The sequence below is a fragment of the Micromys minutus genome (assembly GCF_963924665.1).
Source record: "Micromys minutus genome assembly, chromosome: 21".
Lineage (NCBI taxonomy): Eukaryota > Metazoa > Chordata > Mammalia > Rodentia > Muridae > Micromys > Micromys minutus.
The window spans coordinates 44,067,226-44,086,522 of NC_137956.1; the positions used below are offsets into that span (position 1 = coordinate 44,067,226).

General features: G+C 48.6%; 1 protein-coding gene across 1 annotated transcript in view; it reads right to left on the minus strand.

The window, feature by feature from the left end:
- Positions 1-2,498: 2,498 nt before the first annotated feature.
- Positions 2,499-19,297, minus strand: part of CMTM8 (CKLF like MARVEL transmembrane domain containing 8) — a 51,479-nt gene continuing 34,680 nt past the window's right edge. Inside the window, exons 2-4 of the mRNA XM_080934109.1 lie at positions 7,340-7,513; positions 3,892-4,008; positions 2,499-3,024 (exon numbers count right to left, since the gene is read on the minus strand). Coding sequence (XP_080790235.1) covers positions 2,941-3,024; positions 3,892-4,008; positions 7,340-7,513 — 375 coding nt within the window. The 3' untranslated portion in view covers positions 2,499-2,940. The remainder of the gene's footprint in view (positions 3,025-3,891; positions 4,009-7,339; positions 7,514-19,297) is intronic.

Genomic DNA, 19,297 nt, shown 5'->3' on the forward strand with positions numbered 1-19,297 from the left:
TCTTGAACTCAGAGAACCACCTGCCTCTGCCTCTGGGCTTAAAAGCTTGTACCAGCATGGCTGTCACCGAGGAGACACTATGGCAGTTTGCCTAAGAGAAAGCATTTAATTGGGGCTGTCTTAGAGTTTCAGAGCGGCAGTCCAGTATCATCATGGTGGGGAGAATAGTGGCACACAGGCAGACATGGGGCTGGAGAAGGAGCTGAGAGTTCTGTATCTAGAACCCCAGGCGACAAGAAGAGAACCACTGGGCCTGGCTTGAACTTTTGAAACCTCAAAGCCCATGTCCCTCAGTGACATACTTCCTTAATGAGGACACACCTCCTAATCCTTCCCAAGTAGTGCCACGCCTAGAAGACTAAGCATTCAGGTCTATGAGCCTATGGGGGCCATTCTTACTTAGACCACTACACCTGACTTCCCTTTGGGGGGACACGGTCTTGTAGTTGACTAGGTGTCAGAGTGGTGAGGAAGGGACTGTGGGTGGTGAATATATTCACCCTTTAGACCAGCATTTCTCAATCTTCCTAATGTTGCTGCGGCCCTTTAATACATTTCCTCATGCTGTGGTGACTCCCAATCATAGAACTATTTCCTTGATGTTTCATAACTGTAATTTTGCTACTATTATGGAATTGTAAGGTAAAAATACCGGTGTTTTCTGATGGTCTTAGGTGACCCATATGAAAGGGTCATTTGGCCTTCAAAGGGCTCTCGACCTACATACAGGTTGAGAACGGCTGCTTTAGACTATGTGGGCAGTGAACGGATTCACCACTGAGACCAGCATAGCAAGCAACAGCAGTCTGGGCAGTCACAGGGGAACTGCCCACAGCTTTGTTCTATTATTCCAAGTGGCAGGCTGACCCAGGATGCTGTGCGGAGCCAGAGAGACAGGAGGACAGACCCAAGCACACCAGTGAAAGAACAGGCACCTTACGAGGAAGAGCCCTAGAAGCGGCAAAACATACTGAAAGAGCGCGTCTTCAGCCCTGCATTTGACTCCAAGCCCACTAACGTTTCTGTGGTTTATCTTAAAAAAAAAAAAAAAAAAAAAAAACCTGAGTTGAAACGTTAACCCCAAGATACTTGCTGTACCAGCAGGAACTGTCCCGCCTAAAAAAACACTTCCTCTCAATGTGTCTGCCTGGTTCATCTGAGTTCTTCCACCATCTGAAAAGAGCTTCAGAAATGTCACCTTGGAGTCATAATAATGATTTTAGGTGTGGAGACATTTTTGGTACACACATCTCTGGCGTCTGCAAAATGATAATGTGTGTGTGTGTGTGTGTGTGTGTACTCACAAGCACAGAGAATAACCTTAGATAGTGTTCCTCATTCTTGCAAGACAGAGTCTGAGTGGCCTGGAACTCCACAAGTAGGTTGTGCTGGCTCAGTGGGACCCGCAGAAGCCTGCCAGTCTTTGTCCCACTAGTGTTGGGATCATAAGGCACTACCAGGGCTGGAGAGACGGCTCAGCTGCTTAAGGCTAGGCTCACAATCAAGATATAATAGAACTACCAAGCCTGACATTTTTTTGGGGGGAGTGGGTTGATGTAGCCTCAGGCTTGCCTTGAACACCTGATACTCCAGCTTCTAGCTGGGGTCTGTGTACTGTATTGAATTTAGGGCATCTTGAGAACTTGTTCTAAGTGCTTTTGTTCTTGATGTGGGTTCTGGAAATCAAAACTAGGTCCTTGGCTGGCAAGACAACTGAGCTATCTCCTCAGCCCTCTGCTAAGTGATTCAAAGGTGCCTGTACCTAGGGATCCTTTTAACGGTGGCTTATTTTAAAGTGGCAGTGCCTTTTTGCAAGAGCTCATTGCTGAGCCGGAGGCCTTGTCTCACTGAATAGCTCCAGGGTGTGAGTTAGTGAGAGTCATTGGCACCTGTGGGTCTCTCCTGCCACCCTGTCCTGCTGATTAAGGACAAGTGCTTGCTGACAAATATGGCTGCCTGAGCAGCCCTGTGAGTCAGAAAGCTTTCCTAGTACCCAGGTTCTGGGCGTGTCCCTTATCAGTCACACACAGCTGAGGCACTGCATCTTTTAATCTGGTATCTGCAACCTTAGCTTTGGCGAGGTATCTCAGCAGGTAAGAACCGCCACACACTGCTTTTGCAGGGGATCCAAGCTCAAAGCTTCCTAAACACCAGCTACAGTGATTTGATGTCCTGCAAAGACAGACAGACAGACACACAATTAAAAATCCAAATAAATCTTTATAATGAAGAGTCAGCTTTGGGCCAGTAAGATGGAGCAGTGGACAAAGGATCCTGAAGCCAAGACTGAAGTTATGAATTTTATTTGTGAAGAGTGGAAGGAGAGAACTCACTCCTGGTCTCAGTGTGTGCACCACCCCCACACCCATACACAACACACAACCACAGACACACATACGAAACAAATGCAATCTCAAATGTTAGCTTTACAAACTTCCATTTTCTTAACATTTAGCAATTTATTTATACATTGTGTAAGAAAATAAAGCCCAGGAGGAAGTCAGGAGACCTCAGGATTCCTTAGAAGCCACAGCACTCGCAAAGTAAATGTCCAGCTTAGTTGTAACAAGACACTGGGAGCTAATTTAACTGAGATATAAAAACATTAGTTAAATACAATTCTGGGACAATATACATTATAGCTACAACTGGTTTGTTTGTTTGTTTGTTTCATCTTCTAAAAAGATTTATTTATTTATTGTCTATAAGTACACTGTAGCTGTCTTCAGACACCAGAAGAGCACATCAGATCCCATTACAGATGGTTGTGAGCCACCATGTGGTTGCTGGGATTTGAACTCAGGACCTCCGGAAGAGCAGGCAGTGTTCTTAACCGCTGAGCCATCTCTCCAACCCCTGTCTTGTTTTTTTGTTTTTTGTTTTTTTTTAAACAGTGAGATCCATCCTGGTGTGTCTTCTCCATCATCCGGGGAGGGAGAGTCACTGTGCGGTCCTGGATCTCCAGGCTATGAAACTGAAGTACGTGTTTCCGGCATAGCAGATGGTGACCAGGAAGGCAAAGAACTGTGGAGAACGAAGTTCGATACAGACAGAGCTTCAGCACGTGACCTGATTAGCAAATGATTGTTTCCCTGGTGCTCAAACAGCCCTGGATTCTATCTACCGTTCCTTCTCTGAATCTACCTGATTCTTTCAATATCCTTTTTCTTGAAGCTTCACCACCACCATCATCATGATGTATGTGTCTGTCAGAGAACAACCCTGGGGATCCACATCTGCTCATCCTTTTTACCACGCAGGTCCCTAGGGCCAAACTCACACCCTTAGGTGTGGCGGCACACAGCAGTACGGACTGGGTCAACCCTCCCGTTTCCTTTTCTGGTGTGTTCTGGCCTCGCCGGTTTCTGGGACAGGTCTGAGAACTCCTCAGGGAGTTCACTGAGGGGCCATGATGGAGCTGTGGGCACCTAATCTAGTTCAGGTCACCTTAGACAGGGCTCAGCCTCCGGTGTATGCCACCAGCTCTTATACTTCAGGCTGCAGTATACACCCAGCCTGTGTTTGTATATAAATCTGTTAGCAGGAGCAAGGCTGGGAGGGAGGCTGTCACTGTTATCTAAAGATTTACACTCTGGCCTACAAGGGTCCCAACCACAGGTCACACCTTCGCTCTCCTCAGCTGGCTTATTCTGGCTCCTTCTTGCAGGTACTTACTCCAAGCCCAGCCTCTGGGTCTTATTGCCTTGTGGACTATCGACCAGACAATGCTGTATTGTTGTTATAACTGCAAGTGGTCTTTGTATCTTGCAGATAACACAGACCCCTTCCCTGATATAATGTAACACCCCTTCCCCCCATCCCGGACAGGCAGGCCTGGAGAGGAACTTTCAGGAGGATATGGGTGGCGTTCGGGAGAACTCACTCACTCACCGAGGAGGCTGCCCAGCTGTTGAAGTTGTGACCTTCCTTCTCTGGGGAGACAGAAGACGCGTCCACTATGGCGGCTGAGAAGTACAAGATGAAGGCACTGCCATTAAAGCACAGGCCCTGTGGAGAGGGGCAGACGGTTGAGGGAAGGGGACCTGGCCACAGGCAGGAACTGTACCCCCGCTGTGTGAGGGAACCAAGAAAAGGCCAAGAGGAGGCAGCTGGCAAGAGGAGGGCGTGACACTGCAGCCCCAGCCCAGGAGGCCACCAGCGACGGAGGTTCTCAAGTGAAAATTTACATCTCAGTTTTCTAAGACTGAGAAGGAAAATGGACGCTATGTATTTAGTACATGCCGCTTAATACGTTGCCTTTAGTCGCTTAAGTCTAGAAAGAAAGAGTAGAGGTTTCATTTCCCCGGCTGGTCCCGGTGACTGTTGGCTCCCTGTCCAGGGACTTAGAGAGGGACATGTACCTTCATGATTAATGGTTGGGGACCAAGCATGGTGGCTCACGCCTTCAGTCCCAGGACAGCCAGGGCCACACAGGGAGACCTTGTCTCAAACGAAATAGAAAACTCACCTAAGACATTAAAAAGAAAATCAAATCTGTTCGAATGGTAGCTAAACAGAGTCCAGTTTGGACTGAACAACGGTAAGGAAAAGAGGATGCCCCAGTTAGGATGTAGCTCAGTTGGTAGAATGCTTGCGTGCCGTCATGGCTCCCGTCATCCCTTGTGTTGGGTAGCCCAGGTGTCATGGGTGCATGCCTGTAATCCCAGCGCTCTGGAGGTGGGGGTAGGGAGAAGTTCAAGGTCATAGTGAGAGACCAGCCTGGGCTGTGGGAACTGTCTCAAACTTCAAACAACAAAACAAAGCAACCAGCTCCACAGCAAAACAAAGAAACCAGCTCCTCGGGTGGCTCCAGAGGTTAAGCCAAAAGAATGGCTAAGGAGGTGAAGTGGGAGGAGGGAGCGGGAGGAGGGAGCGGGAGGAGGGAGCAGGAGGAGGGAGCAGGAGGAGGAGCACGGGGGCCCACAGTATCTTGCTACCCTGCTGCTGTAAATAAATGCCCGGGACCCAGGTACAAACTCCTGGCTTGACCCTCTAGCTCCTGTTGGATCTCAAACATTCCGGTGCTCCAGAGAACACAGAATCTGAACAAAGGTGGCCAGTTGCTCTTTGTGGAGGGAAGAGGAGGGAGGCCAGAGTCCCCTTCTGAAATTCCATCCAGCTTTGCTCTGAAAGCCCTCTGTATTCTCTGAGATAAAGGTGCACACAGATGAAGGCTTGGCTGGCTTGCCTCTCTTTGTTCAGCCTCCAGCCTGTGACTGGGGCCCTCGGTTTAAGGATGTCTTCTTTCTGACAGGAGAAGGTTCGTTCAGTTGCTATGGGCCAGAACTAGACACCGATTTCCAATGAGGATTTGTAAGAAGTGACTGAGAGCAACTTCCCATCCTGGGGGGCAGTTTACCCCAACCCTCTGGAGTGACCCATTCTCCGCCAGGTGTAGTGTTTTAAGGAAGTCCCATGTCAGGGGCTGGAGAGGTGGCTCAGCAGTTAAGAGCTCTTCCTGAGAACCAGGGTTGGGTTCCTAGCTCCCACATGACAGCTCATAACCACTTGTAACTCTATAGTCTCAGAGGATTTGATGCCTCTTCTGATGTCCCTGAGCTCCTGCGTGCACACATACAATATAAGTATATACTTTAAAAAAAGTTCCTTGTAGCAGAGGGCACTAGCTCAGCAAGGAAGATACTACCAAAGATCAAGTGATACAGAGTCAGACTTATGTTCTCTCTCTCTCTCTCTGTGTGTGTGTGTGTGTGTGTGTGTGTAAGTTAGGGGACAACATTCATGTTCTTTCTATGTGCAACCCAGGGAGTAAACTGAGGCTGCCAGACTTGGTGACAAATCCCTTTACCGGCTGCTGGGACATCTTGCCACCCCCTGGGCTTCTATGGGAAGCACTTTGTCAACTAAACCATCTGAGCACCAACTTAAGCAAACTTTTCTTCCTCCTCTCCTTTTACTTTCGTTTACTTTTATTTAGTGTGCATTTGCCTGAATACAATATGTCTGTGTATCACGTATGTGCAGTGTATCCTTGGAGACCAGAAGAGGACATCAGATTGCCTAGGCCTGGAGTTAGAGACAGTTTTGAGCTGTCGGGTGGGTGCTAGGAATTGAGCACTGGTCCTCTGCAAAGAGCAGCCAATGCCCCCACTGAGCCCCAGATTTAAGCTTTAAACTGACCTGATGATCCTTGGTTATGCACAGTACTTCCTAGGATCAAAAATGCTTAATTACATGTATTATTCATTTTGTGCATTTGTGTGTGCGCGTAAAGGTCAGAGAACTTGGGGACTTGGTGGCCCCGTTCCACCGTGTGGTTCCCAGGGATCAAACCCTGGGCATCAGTCTTGGAGGCAAGCACCTATCCCTGCTGAGCCATGTAGTTAACCCTGGGTTTTGGTATTCGAGTCTCCCTCGGTAGCCCAGGCTAGCCTGGAACTGGAAGCCACCCTGCTTCAGCCTCCTGAACGTGGGGATCAAGGGTATGAACTGACTCTCCGCTTCTGAAGACAAAAAGGCTCCTTAGAGGCCACCCAAGACAAGTCAATCAGCAGGGGCAGCAGGTCTGCAGACTTAAGTAAACCCCTGAGATGACCAGCAGCGCTCCTTGAGACACGTGACCCAGAATAAATAACTTGACTCCTTCCAGACCAGGAACTCTGGTCACCTCCAGGGTCTTTGCTCTCTGTGGGGCTAGGAGGTGTTCCTGGGCACAGGTGTATCCCAGCTAAGGGGGTCAAAGCTCTCCCAGAGTTAAAGTCATGACCCAGGGGCTGGACACATCATGTCTTCTTCCGGAGCCACGACAAAAATTCAAACCCCTTAACTATTCTTGTTTCCAAGTTGGGAAGACACTTACTTTATTTTATCTGCATTTCGGTGGTGCTGGGGTTTACATACAAGACCATGAACGAACACGCCAGGTAGGTCCTCTGCCTACCGACTACACTGTGTGTTTCCTTTGCTATAGGGCATAGAGACCGAGGCTTCCCACACTCTGGTTTCACCCGGACCCCACGTGTTTAGCAGCCCCGTCACATCCCTTTTTCTTTAGCCTCCCACGCAAAACTGTGATGTACAGAGTTAGAAGGAAGGAGGATCAGGGGACACCGCTGCCCTGACACACCTGTTTGCAGGTGACGATATGTATGGTGACAGAACCCACTTTTCCTTGACCCAGTTTGCCTGGGAAGCTGTTTGTTTTCAGGTGCGCTGGCTTCACACTCAGGCCATCGGGTAGTCAGGGACCATACACAGACGCTGGCTTCTCTAGCGCTGGCCTGCCCCACGTGAGCGGAAGTGACCCCGAATCCACAAGAAGACACTTGCTGTCCCATCTCATGGCCCTGGGGAGGTGCCACCCCTGAGGGATCCTTACCACTGTGGTCCAGGGGACCTGGGGAATCCTGGTGTAAGTCATGGTGATGTAGACAATGAGGAAGAAGACGGTGAGGACCCAGTAAAAGACAGCTACAAACATTACCCAGCCAAAAGCAGGGACTCGGAAGTACTCGGTGCCAGCGATGAGCGTCCACACCAGCAGTCCCAAGACCTGCGAAGTAGCAGAGGTGGTGCAGAGGAGGGGAGGAAAGAAAGAGAGGAACACAGAAAAAGTCATTAGTCAGAGTGCCCATTAGAACTTGTATATGTCATACACATGCGTACACACCTACAAACGCACTCTCGTGTGGACACACCCCCCACTTACACATAATAAAAAAGTAAATCTTCAAAACAAAACTTTCACACACACACACACACACACACACACACACACACACACGCACGCACACATCTCTAAGCCGTGCAGCAGTTGGCATGTGCATTATATATCCCAGGAGGCTTCCCTCCCCCGAGTCCGTGCCACCCGGGCCAGCCTCCCCCTTCTGCGGTGGCTTTCTCTGTGCCACACAAAGCATTTGGCCTACTGGCCTCTCACACCATAGCCTGGTTCACTGTAGACAGACAGATTAGAAAAGAAATCGGGGACGGCAGCTGGGATGCTTTAAATGGCCAATCCGGAGGAGCACAGCCGTTTGTCACTCAGTGAATTCTGGGAAATTCTGCGGCAAGTTTGGCTAACATCTGGGTTAGCAACGTGCTCCCTGAGCACCTACTCTCAATCGTGTACGGCGCTGGGCACTTAGGTCACAGATAGGAGAGAGGCACGGCGCCATTAAACCTGCCGTGTGTTAGACACACTACTCAGGTCTGGTTCAACACAGTTGACCAACGATGGCTGTGACTACAATGTGACTACAATCAGCTGATGACCATGACGTCAATGTTGACGGCGGTGGTGTGTGTGACTGGAACCTGGGGTTTGTCACTTCTGACCTCCTGTCTCCGACTCCCCATACCTGCACGAACCACTATGCCGGTTTTCTTAGGTGAATTCTGGGGATGGAGTTCAGGCCCTCATGTTTGCGAGACTTTACTAATGGAGCTATGACTCCAGCTCACACAACCGGCTTCATGCAGCCGTCAGACACGGCCCTTCTCTTCCCCTTGCCCGTCGCCTGTGATTTCATGCTTAAAAGACAGCCTCCTGCAAGAAGCCCAAAATAGTCACTTTCACAGAAAAATGCCTGCCAGCTCCTGCTTCACACTCTACAAGCTCTGCTTCGGAAAATCCGTACACACGCACACGTGCAGGCTCACACGTAGAGTTTTGTCCGACATATCCCCCCCCCATAACAAATCAAATTATTAATACATGACGCTGGAGACTGAAAGAGAAAGGTGCATTTCCTTCTGGGAACCACATTGATTCCAACCTGCTGCCTCCCCACACCTGCTCAGTTCACCGGCACGAACGGTAACCACCTCCATTTATCCACTAGGGGGCACCTTCACACTGCTGATGGAGGGCCCGGCTAGCATAGCGGAACCGGATAGACCAGAGTGGGCTGCCTGCCTGGTATGAAGAAGAGGGGGAAGGACTTGACTGTTAGCTTCAATGTTGCTACATCTTGCCTGAGAAAAGGATGAATTGAAGCAAAGACCGGAGAAGCCAACTAAATCCCCACATTCTCCGACTCTGTGATGTTCTTGCAGAGATTTTACTGGTTAACCTTCAAGAGCTACAGCAGGGGCTGGAGAGATGGCTCAGTGGTTAAGAGCACTGGCTGCTCTTCCAGAGGTCCTGAGTTCAATCTCCAGTGACCACATGGTGGCTCACAACCATCTATAATGGGATCTGATGCCCTCTTCTGGTGTCTGAAGACAAGTACAGTGTACTCATATGAATAAATAAAATAAATAAATCTTTAAAGAGAGAGAGGGGGGGGGGAGGGAGCTACAGAAGAGCCTTGGGACGCACCCACCGGAGAGGGCTCCCAGGGGCCTCGGGCCTTGGTGGCATCTCTAATAGGGAACATGGGCTCTCTGTTTCTGGTCTCAAAAATGTATGGGATTTTAGGGGTCTTGTTCCTATGTGGAGAGTATCCAAATTGCCTGATGAGAGCAGATTTCAAGCCATATGGGTCTTGTTCCTACTCTGAAGGCTGTCACGTACTCCCGGCCTTCCTCAGTACCACTGTGGGGTTTTCTCAGCTATGGTGGCACTAAGAACTCAAGACTCTTCTGACATTTCATGATCAAACCAAGTCCTATATGGAGGCCGTATATACCACAGGACTCTGTTATTCCCAGCACGCAGTGGAACACGAATCTGGATATGAGGTGGGTGTTAAGATTTGTCTAAAGACTTTGGGCAACATTAGGCAGCACCTGTGACCTGTCACCACAGACACTTTGTAAATAATTTTTTTTACAATTAATTTTCTGAGCTCATGTAAAGAACTGGGATAGACTCACTAAAGCAGATCTGCATGTGGCCTGCTGTCTGTGCCCAGTCACTGGTAAATGGTGACACCATGGAGAACGATGTGACCAGTATACCAAGTTCCAGGGAACTCTGCAGAGGTCACCGGCCTCATGTTTACCCCCTCCGCCAAACATAACCAAGTGCTCTGCACAATCTGCGCTCTCAGAGTCCTTGGCAGTAAAACGGAGGGTCAGGAATCCGTGCCTGTAATTAGGACCATGATGCTCAGGGAAATGACGTGCTGCAGATAAGTTGGCACACTCCTCTTCGCCATGGCTGTGTGACGAATGTCATGGACTTTGAGTCCCATATACAAGTCTCTGTCCCAGCCATTCCTGTGGCTACTGTAGTGTGGCCAGGCTTCATGGGGACTTTATTTACAAACAGGGGCAGGGGAGATTTGGCTGGCAAGCTGCAATCAGCCTGGCTCTCCAAGTGTGTGGTCCCAGACAGGGAGGTCCAGCGCCAGCTAAGAACAAAGACATATGGATTGCATCTAGACCTGTCATTTGGCAGTGCTGGGAAGAGGCAGGGCAAGGGGGTCACAGTCCCCATGCTAGGGCAGTTCCAGGGACTAGCCCCTCCCTCATTCCCCCATCCCTCCCCTTCCTTCTCTCCCCCCCTTTTTTCCTTTCTCCTTTCCCATAGATTGCTCCACACACCAGGGCTTAAGTGTGCGATCTTAGATACTGACTCAGTTAGGGTTGCTATCGCTGCAGTGAAACACCACGATCAGAAAGCAAGCTGATGAGGAAAGGATTTATTAGTCATACGCTTCCACACTGTAGTCCATCACTAAGGGAAGTCGGAGCAGGAATTAGAACAGGGCAAGAACATGGAGGCAGGAACTAATGCAGAAGCCATGGAGGGATGTTGCTTACTAACTTGCTCCCATGGCTTGCTCAGCCTGCTTTCTTATGGAACCCAGGACCACGAGCTCAGAGATGGAACTGCAATCACTAATTAAAAAAAACGCCCCACAGGCTTGCTCACAGACGGCTCACAGGCTTTTTCATACATCCCAATCTTTTTTTTTTTTAAGATTTATTTATTTATTTATTATAAGTACACTGTAGCTGTCTTCAGACACACCAGAAAAGGGCATCAGATCTCACTAAAGACGGTTGTGAGCACACACACACACACACACACACACACACACACACAGTTTTAAGGAAGAAACTCAGGTAAAATAATGCAGATCAGCGCCTCCCTGTGGAGAGACTCGGGGTCCACAGCTGCGCTCAGTCCCTGCCTTCCTTAGCCTCGGCATCAGACGCTCTCACATTGATCCGGGTTCTTTTGAGACAGGATGGAGGTCTTTCCCACAGTCTTTCTGGGCTCTGGGGGAGGCTAGCTGGGGAAGGGAAGGAAAAGCGTGACTGGCCAGCGGCATCCAGGTTCACTGTCTCATTGCCCAAGAACATGAAGGAAAGCAGGGCAGGGAGGGAGCAGAGGAGTGGAGAACTCCGGAGAGTGGGCTGGCCTCTAAGCATAGGTCTGAAGATCCCTGACCTTCCAGAAGGATCCACATGTCCTCATCTCCCGTGTATAGAGAGTTTCTAAATCCCAAGTGAATTTCAAGGTTTTTTTTTTTTTTAATTGTGGATTTCTGCAAAACGTGGCAATGAAACTATGCGAGGGACTGGCTTGCATTGAACATGCAGACAATTTCCTTCTAAAATGATAGGTTAAAAACCATGTGAACCATGTAGCTTCTAAACCTAGGTGAAGCTCGCCTTTTGAAAAAAGCCTTTTCTTCCTCCCTAAAAGATTGTGTCTAATTAAAACCAACTTGCAAGACCATAGGGAAGGGAGAGATTCACAAGAGAATACAGAGAATCCGCCGGGGCGTCTAGTGACTTTATGATCTTGTCTCCCAGCAGCGAGCTTTAACATCCTTCCCTGGATTTCATCTATAGTCAGCACATCTGTAGAAAGCTGTGTCTAGTCATTCTTCTAGAGCGAGGGTCAGGAAAGTTAGCCCGCTCCAAGACAACCAGTGACCTGGCACTAAAGCAGTCACACCGTCTGTGAGGGGTCAGAGGAGGCGGGGTCATGGCAAGACACCCGATATTCATGCAAGGAAGCTGCAGATGGTTCTGTGGGGGAGCGTCTGCATTCCAGGCGCCCACGTTGAGGGTTGAGGACACTGGCAACGGTCGGGCTGGCTGTGGGCAGCCCTGGGAAGGGATTCCAGGTATATTCACTGAGCAGGCAGAGACGGGGCTAGAGGTATTTTTGGAAATGTATCCTGGCTGCAGCGTGATATAGTGGGCACCTCTTTAAAGTTTCCTGGCAGGTTGGGCACAGCGGTGCCAACCTTCTTATCCCAGCACTTCGGAGACAGAGGCAGACAGAACTCTGGGAGTTTAAGGTTAGCCTGGTCCACACAGTGAATTTCAGGCCAGCCAGGGCTACATAGTCAGACCTTGCCTCAAAAACAAACTATCAAAACACCAATCAACCAAAACCAAAACAAACAGAAACTCCCCCTAAAAATAAAATAACAACAACCCTCCCTCCCCTGAAACCAAGAACAAACAAACAAAAATCCATTTCTTGGCAATGTCTGGGTGGGGAGGAACCATGGAATCAAATAGCTGTGGTCCCTGGAAGGATGCATTTCCATATGACACGGCCTCAGAGGCCAGAGAAGGGGCCCTGCCAGCCCGGCTTCTACACCAGTGCCGGCTGGTTTGCCCGCGTTCCTGAGCCGGTCATTCTGGGATGGCTGTGTACTGTCAGGAAACCCATGTGGGTTGGAATCCCTAACTGCCTCAGCTAAAAGGAGAGGGTCCACATCTGTCTGCTTGGTCACTGTGCTGGCTCAGTTTATGACAACTTGACACAAGCTGGTGCCATCTCAGGAGGGAACCTCAATTGGGAAACCGACTTTGTACAATCAGGATGAAGGCGAGTCTGTAAGCTGTTTTCTTAATTGGTGAAAGCTCCCAGCCAATAATGGGTGGGGCTGGTGGTCCTGGATGCTACAATAAAGCAGACTGAGCAAGCAATAAGGAGCAAGCCAGCAAGCAGCATCCCTCCATAGCCTCTGCATCAGCTCCTGCCTCCAGGTAACTACCTGGATTGAGTTCCTGTCTTGGCTTCCCTCAGTGGACTGTGACTCAAGATAGGTCAGCCAAAAACAAAAACAAAACAAAAACGAAAACCTGAAAACAACCCCCCCCCCCCCCCCCCCCCCGAGCGCCTCACCACAGGAAGAATAATTGTAAAAAAGGCTGTGCCTTCTATGGGCAGCCTGGCAATTCAGACCCTGACTCCTCAGGACTCCCCTCAGTGATAGGAAGGAGTATGTCTGGGGTGGTGAGTTAGGGAAGAGGTGAAGTAATACTGTGGTGAAATAATCCAGTACCTCCACAGGGAAAAATCAAACCCATACATACAAACATAGTGAGATCCTCTCTCGACAAGAAAAAAAAAAAGAAAAGGGGAAAAGAAAAGTCAAATTCAGAAATATTATAGGGGAGAAGATAGTTCATAGGGATATTTAAAAAAAGAAAATCAAAATCCTTTATAGCCTGGGCAGCCTCTGCTTCCGGCTCAAACCTGTTGAGACAATGAAGCACACTAGGAGGTCTGTGACGCACTGGATGAACCGCTCTGTAACCCAGGGCAGAAACTGCCTTGTTCATTTAGATATGGTGACATTTGCCTTCCTTAACTATTTTCTTTTCTTTCTTTTTTTATTTTTAAAGTCTCCTCCTCTGTTCTAGAAACTGGTGAGACGGCTTTGGTCGGAAGAGCAGAGGATTGGGGTGGATTTCAAAGCCAGCCAATAACAATGTATCTATTATTCCGCTCTGAAGTTTCCCAGGTACTCTTTGGTCTATTTTTTTTTTTTTTTTAATTTAAATCTGCCTGTAATGACCCACCCGGATGGTCACAGATCAGTGAATGTTGGGAGAAGACCCTGCTGCCAAATGAGCTAAGCATGTAGACAGTTGTGCAAACCCCCAACATGCTACTTGGTGTACGGATTATTTAAAGAACACCCCCGAAGAGTAGCAGATGTAAGAAAGAACAACTCAATGCTGCCTTTTCTTCCCGAAAACAAGATGGAGATGCTCTTTATGGGAGACTCCCTCCCTGAGTCACAAAGACAGTAACATTTTTATGGCCAGAGGAGGACAGTTGAGGCCTGGAGTCTGCACAAGAGCAACCTGTTAAAAGATTTCTTCCTGGGCTGGAGAGATGGATCAGTGGTTAGAGCACTGTCTGCTCTTCCAGAGGTCCTGAGTTCAAATCCCAGCAACCACATGGTGGCTCACAGCCATCTGTAATAAGATCTGATGCCCTCTTCTGGTGTGTCTGAAGACAGCTACAGTATACTTAAATATAATAAATAAATAGATCTTAAAAAAAAAATCTTTTAAAAAAGGTAAGATTTCTTCCATTCTTTAGGTATTTCCATCCTTTAACTTTTAAAAAAGATTTGCTTATGTATTGTGTGTGTGCATATGTGTGCATACGTGTGCGTATGTGTGCATGCACATGTCTGTGGAGATCAGAAGACAGCTCATGGGAGTCAGTTTCCCTCTATCCCATGGGAATGGGACTCAGGTTCTCAGGGTGGAAGGAGGAATCCAACCCAGAGTTGTCCTCTGACCTTCATGTGTGTGCCCCCACACAATAAACAAATAAATACGTGTAATTAAAATTAAGAAAACCCACACCTACAATGGCCTCAGACCCCAGCAGGTCCCACGTCCTCCCACAGCTTCCTGTCTGCACCACCTTGGGACCAAGCCTTCAGCATATAGGTAAAGGGACACACAAGCTACCTATAGCAGCACTGAAGCCAGTGCAAAGCCAGAACAAGCCAGTTCCTCAGATAGGACAGTGTCCTGGAGTCTCCTCTGTCCCCGAGGGTTGAAATTAGCCCATGTGCAAAGCAGTGTTGAAGGCAGGTCAGGCTTTCCTTCATGTCGAATGGGACTTGGGGGTAATGTGATGGGGACTCTCCACCAGGGAGGGAACTTGCTTCTTAGCAGAACATGCTTCTGGGCTCGCCTCCTTCCCACACACAAGACTCTAAGGAGTTATTTCCACCAATGGACTCAGCCATGTGTATACACACTCATCCTATACATGTGTGTATAGATGTACACACATATGCACTCACATCTGTGTATAGATGTACACACACATGCAGTCACATGTGTGTATAGATGTACACACACATGCAGTCACATGTGTGTATAGATGTACACACATATGCACTCACATGTGTGGATAGATGTATACACACATGCACTCTCTGCTGGTTATGTTCTCATTTCCTTTCCACAGTCTTCCCATCATGTGGGAACTCCTCTCTAGTCACAGAAGCTGGCACGTGACCCTCTTCCAGGTCCTGAGGTTGTTTGAACAGTCCCTCTGGTTTCCCTGGGAACTGTGCTGGTCCAGCTGTTTCAGCAGCATGAAATAACCCCGACTCGAGTGTTATTTTCAGCTTGTTGAGTCATGTCAATAGAAGGGCCTGTCATTAGCTAATGCCGGCACCATTTGCGAAGAGCGAAGCAATCACCCACATGGGAAAAGTCCGGGAAGGGAAAGCCCTTGGCGTTGGACCAAGAAGTACACCAACGCTTTACATGTCAAATAGGGGGTGGAGTGGGGGGGGGCGGATATTATCTGCCACAGAACAACTGTCATCCCAAATGAAGGACCAGAAGCAGATCACAGGGTGAGGGATGGTTATTACCGGTCGGTGGAGGGACTGGAGAGACAGCACCACGGGAGGCCACCGAGAATGAAAATAAAAGCACATGTCAGTGAAGACAAATGAGTCTTCTTTGGGGCATCATCCACTATGAGGTAAATCAAACCCTACTCCCAAGCACTCTTTGGGGCTGGAGAGATGGCTCAGCTGTGAAGAGTACTTGCTCCTCCTACGGAGGGCCTAGGCTTGATTCTCAGCACCTACAAGGGCAGCTGATGCTCTCTTCTGGCTTCTAGGGGCACTGTACACATGTGGTTCACAGACCACACCCAGTCAAAACACTTGTGCAGGTTAAAAAACCTAAAATCCTTTTGAAAAGTTTCTTTCTGCCAAGTGTGGTGGTGCATGCCTTTAATCCCAGCACTCAGGAGGCAGAGGCAGAGACAGGCAGATCTCTGTGAGTTCAAGGCCAGCCTGGTCTACAGAGTGAGTTCCAGACAGTCACAGCTATGTAAAGAGACCCCAGAGGACTCAGCGGTAAAACACTTGCTGTGTAATTTCCTGAGAACCTGGGTTCAATTCCTGGGGTCCTAGGTTAAGACAGAAAGAAGAGAACACTTTCCACAGAGCCTTCTTAACTCCGTGCTCCCACAGTGGTGCTCCACACACCTCCCACCCCTCCCCCATACACACAGGATTCTTTTTTAAATAAAGAAAATTTATGAACAATTACTTCGCATGGTCTCCCACCTCAACCATCCTCAGCCCTACTGACCTACTTACTGTCTCTAATAGTCTTTATGATCGTGCTGCGCTGTGTGATCTAGAGAATGGTCCGTGATAGATGTGTTTTGTGTTTGAATGACTGAACTTTTATGTATATAGCAAGTCAAAATAAAAGAATAAACATTGATAGATAGATGGATGGACGGGCAGATGGGCAGACAGGAAGGTAACACCATCAAGTCAGGGGCTTACAAATATCCATCAGAAATGGACTGACAAAACGCTTCTAAGACAAGCAGCTGGGGGCTGGAGCGATGGTTGAGCAATCCCATGTTGGCTTACAACCACCAAAAACTCTTGTTCCAAGGGATCTGACATCTTTTCTGACCTCTGGGGACCAATGCACACGCATGGTGCACAGACATACATTAGAGAGACATTAAGATAAACAAATGTTTTAGAAAGTCAGCTGGGGTGCCTGTTAGAAGCCTGGGCAGAGCAGATGGTCCCTGGGGGGGGGGGTCTCAGGTGATAGAGCAAACAGAGAGATGACATCATTAGTCCAGAGGCTCACAATATCCAGCTGAAACCAGCTGGAGTTACCGCCGAGGCCCCTCTCTGTGGCTGACCTTCCCAGCTTCTATTTTATATCCTAAAAGCAGGCACTTTTAACATCATGGGATAAACACAGTAACTTCTGTTGGGAATGGCTTCCCTTCCTCCTGTCCTCAAGTATACAATGTTTTTACTCTCTGACTGTTTTGCTGTTCTTTCCTGGTTACAGAGTTGGGGGAAGGGCATCTCCAGACCTTGGTGGACACTTTAAAGACAAACAGGCTTGAGTCTAAAACAGGGCGGTGGGGGCAGCAGCACTTCCCTGGGCCAGCTTTTCAGTAACCGCATAATTACAACACTTCATATAAGCAGAACCATGCAAGGTGTGACCTTTTGTCTTTGGATCTTTGTCGCGAAGGTTTAGCCATGTTGTGGTCTAGCCTACTCGTACCCCTATGTGCACCCAAGATAGAGGCCAGCTGGAGGTCTTTCTCCATCATGGTCCAACTTACTCCTTTGAGTCAGGGTCTCTCTCTGAACCTGACCATTTAGCTTGCTTGGCTGGCGAGCAAGCTTCCAAGATCCACCCCCCACCTCTACCCCATTTCCTGTCTGTTAGGGTAGAGGCTTTTCTGGTGCTCCCTCCCCTATAAGCCCTACAAGGACTTGGATCTCAAGGTTAATTTTTCCTGGTCATAACCCTCCCGCGCTTTTTATGCTAAATATCCCGGTGTCTGCTGACAACCAGCCAAGAGCTGTTTTGACAGCTCCAACAGGCCTCTTTGCAGCAGCTCTAGATGGCAAAACAAGCTAATTCATTGCTTTAAAAAAAAAAACCTCATTAGCCTTTTAAATATAACTTGGAACCGGAAAACTAGAGATAAAATCGTTAGCTACAAATTCACAGGATGAAGTCACTTGACTTTCAGTTATAGACTCGGGCTTTAGGGCGAGGAAGATGGAAGAAATGGAGACACTTCAGTGGTTAAGAGGGAAAGCACAGTGACTTCCTCTGAGGAACTGGGAGGAAAGAGAAGAGGGGTTGAGGGGTAGGTGGGAGGTTGTCAGGATTAGTGGCAAGTGGTTTGTCCTGCTGAGCCATCTCACCAGCCCGGTATAGAGACCCTTTCTGAGAACATGGAACGCCTCATTTCCTTCTAACTGCTTCGGAGCACTCCCGATGGGCCGTTCTCTCTCCCTCTCTCTCTCTCTCTCTCTCTCTCTCTCTCTCTCTCTCTCTCTCTCTCTCTCTCCTGGTTTCTGTTGGTGATCCCATCTCCAACTACTTGGCCAAATGCCACCACACATGGCTAAGCCCCCTTGTCTGTATCCAGGTCCTCCTTGGGGGGTCAGAAGTGATAAGTATTTTATGTTCCTGGTCGATGTGAGCAATTCCCTGAGCAACTTAAAATCTAGAGGAGATAGTTCCTTTGGTAAGGTGCTTATCACACAAGTCTGATGAACTCAGTTAGAATCCCCCACGCTCATGAAAAAGGAAGGAGGTCAAGACAAGGGTCTTCCAAAGCTCAAAATCCAGCTGGCTAGGTACACCAACTGGTGAACAAGAGAGAACTTGTTATGGATAAAGTGACAGGCAAAGACTGATACTTGAGGCTGTCCTCTGGTACCCACAAGTGCGCGCGCGTGCGCACACACACACACACACCGCACACACACACACACACACACACACACACACACACACACACACACACACGATTTATTGTTGATTGCCCGCCACCACATACGACTGTTTTCATTTATTTTTTTTAGACAGAATCTCACTATACCGCCTAGACTCTCATCGGTCCTCGGCCTTCTGAGAAAGCTTCCCCTTGAGTTTTCTCTGCTCCCTTCTGGGTAGTTCGGGGTCTGATTCCTGAATAACTCTGACCACCTTCCAAGCCCTGAGGAAGCAGCTGTCACCTACCCTTTGCAATTTCCCAGAGGATATCAGGTTGCTTCAAGGAAACTTAAGAGTTTCTTAAAATAGATCTCATTCTCTAAGCACATTTAAAAAGTGAGAGCTATTTGATGTGTGTGTGCGTGCCGGGCACCCATGGTTGTGGGTGACGTATTCCACGGTTGCTTTCCACTCACCATGCTGCTCACTTGCTAATGATGACCTTGAGGTCTGATTCTCTCTCCCTCTCCCTTCGAGGTACTGGATTACAGGTGTGCACCTCCACATCTGTTTGTATGAGGATGGGTGATCTAATCGACTTCATGCATGCTAAGCAAGCATTCTACCATGGGGGCTCCATCCCCACTACCATAAAAGCCGTTGTTAACTTGCAGGCTGTATAAAAACGAGAGAGTGGGCTTGTTAGCAGACCCTGATGCTCTCCACAGTGACTGAGTAGCCGATGAACCAGTCCTGACTTAGTATGTGTATTCTCGGGTCTGGCTCTTCTGGCTCATCATAACATCTGACACCTCCTAGTATGGCCTGAGGCTCAGTCATTCACGCTGCTCCGAGCCTGTTCATGAAAAGGTGGAGCTGCTACTGTTGGCTTATTGGCTTTGCTCATAGAAAAGCC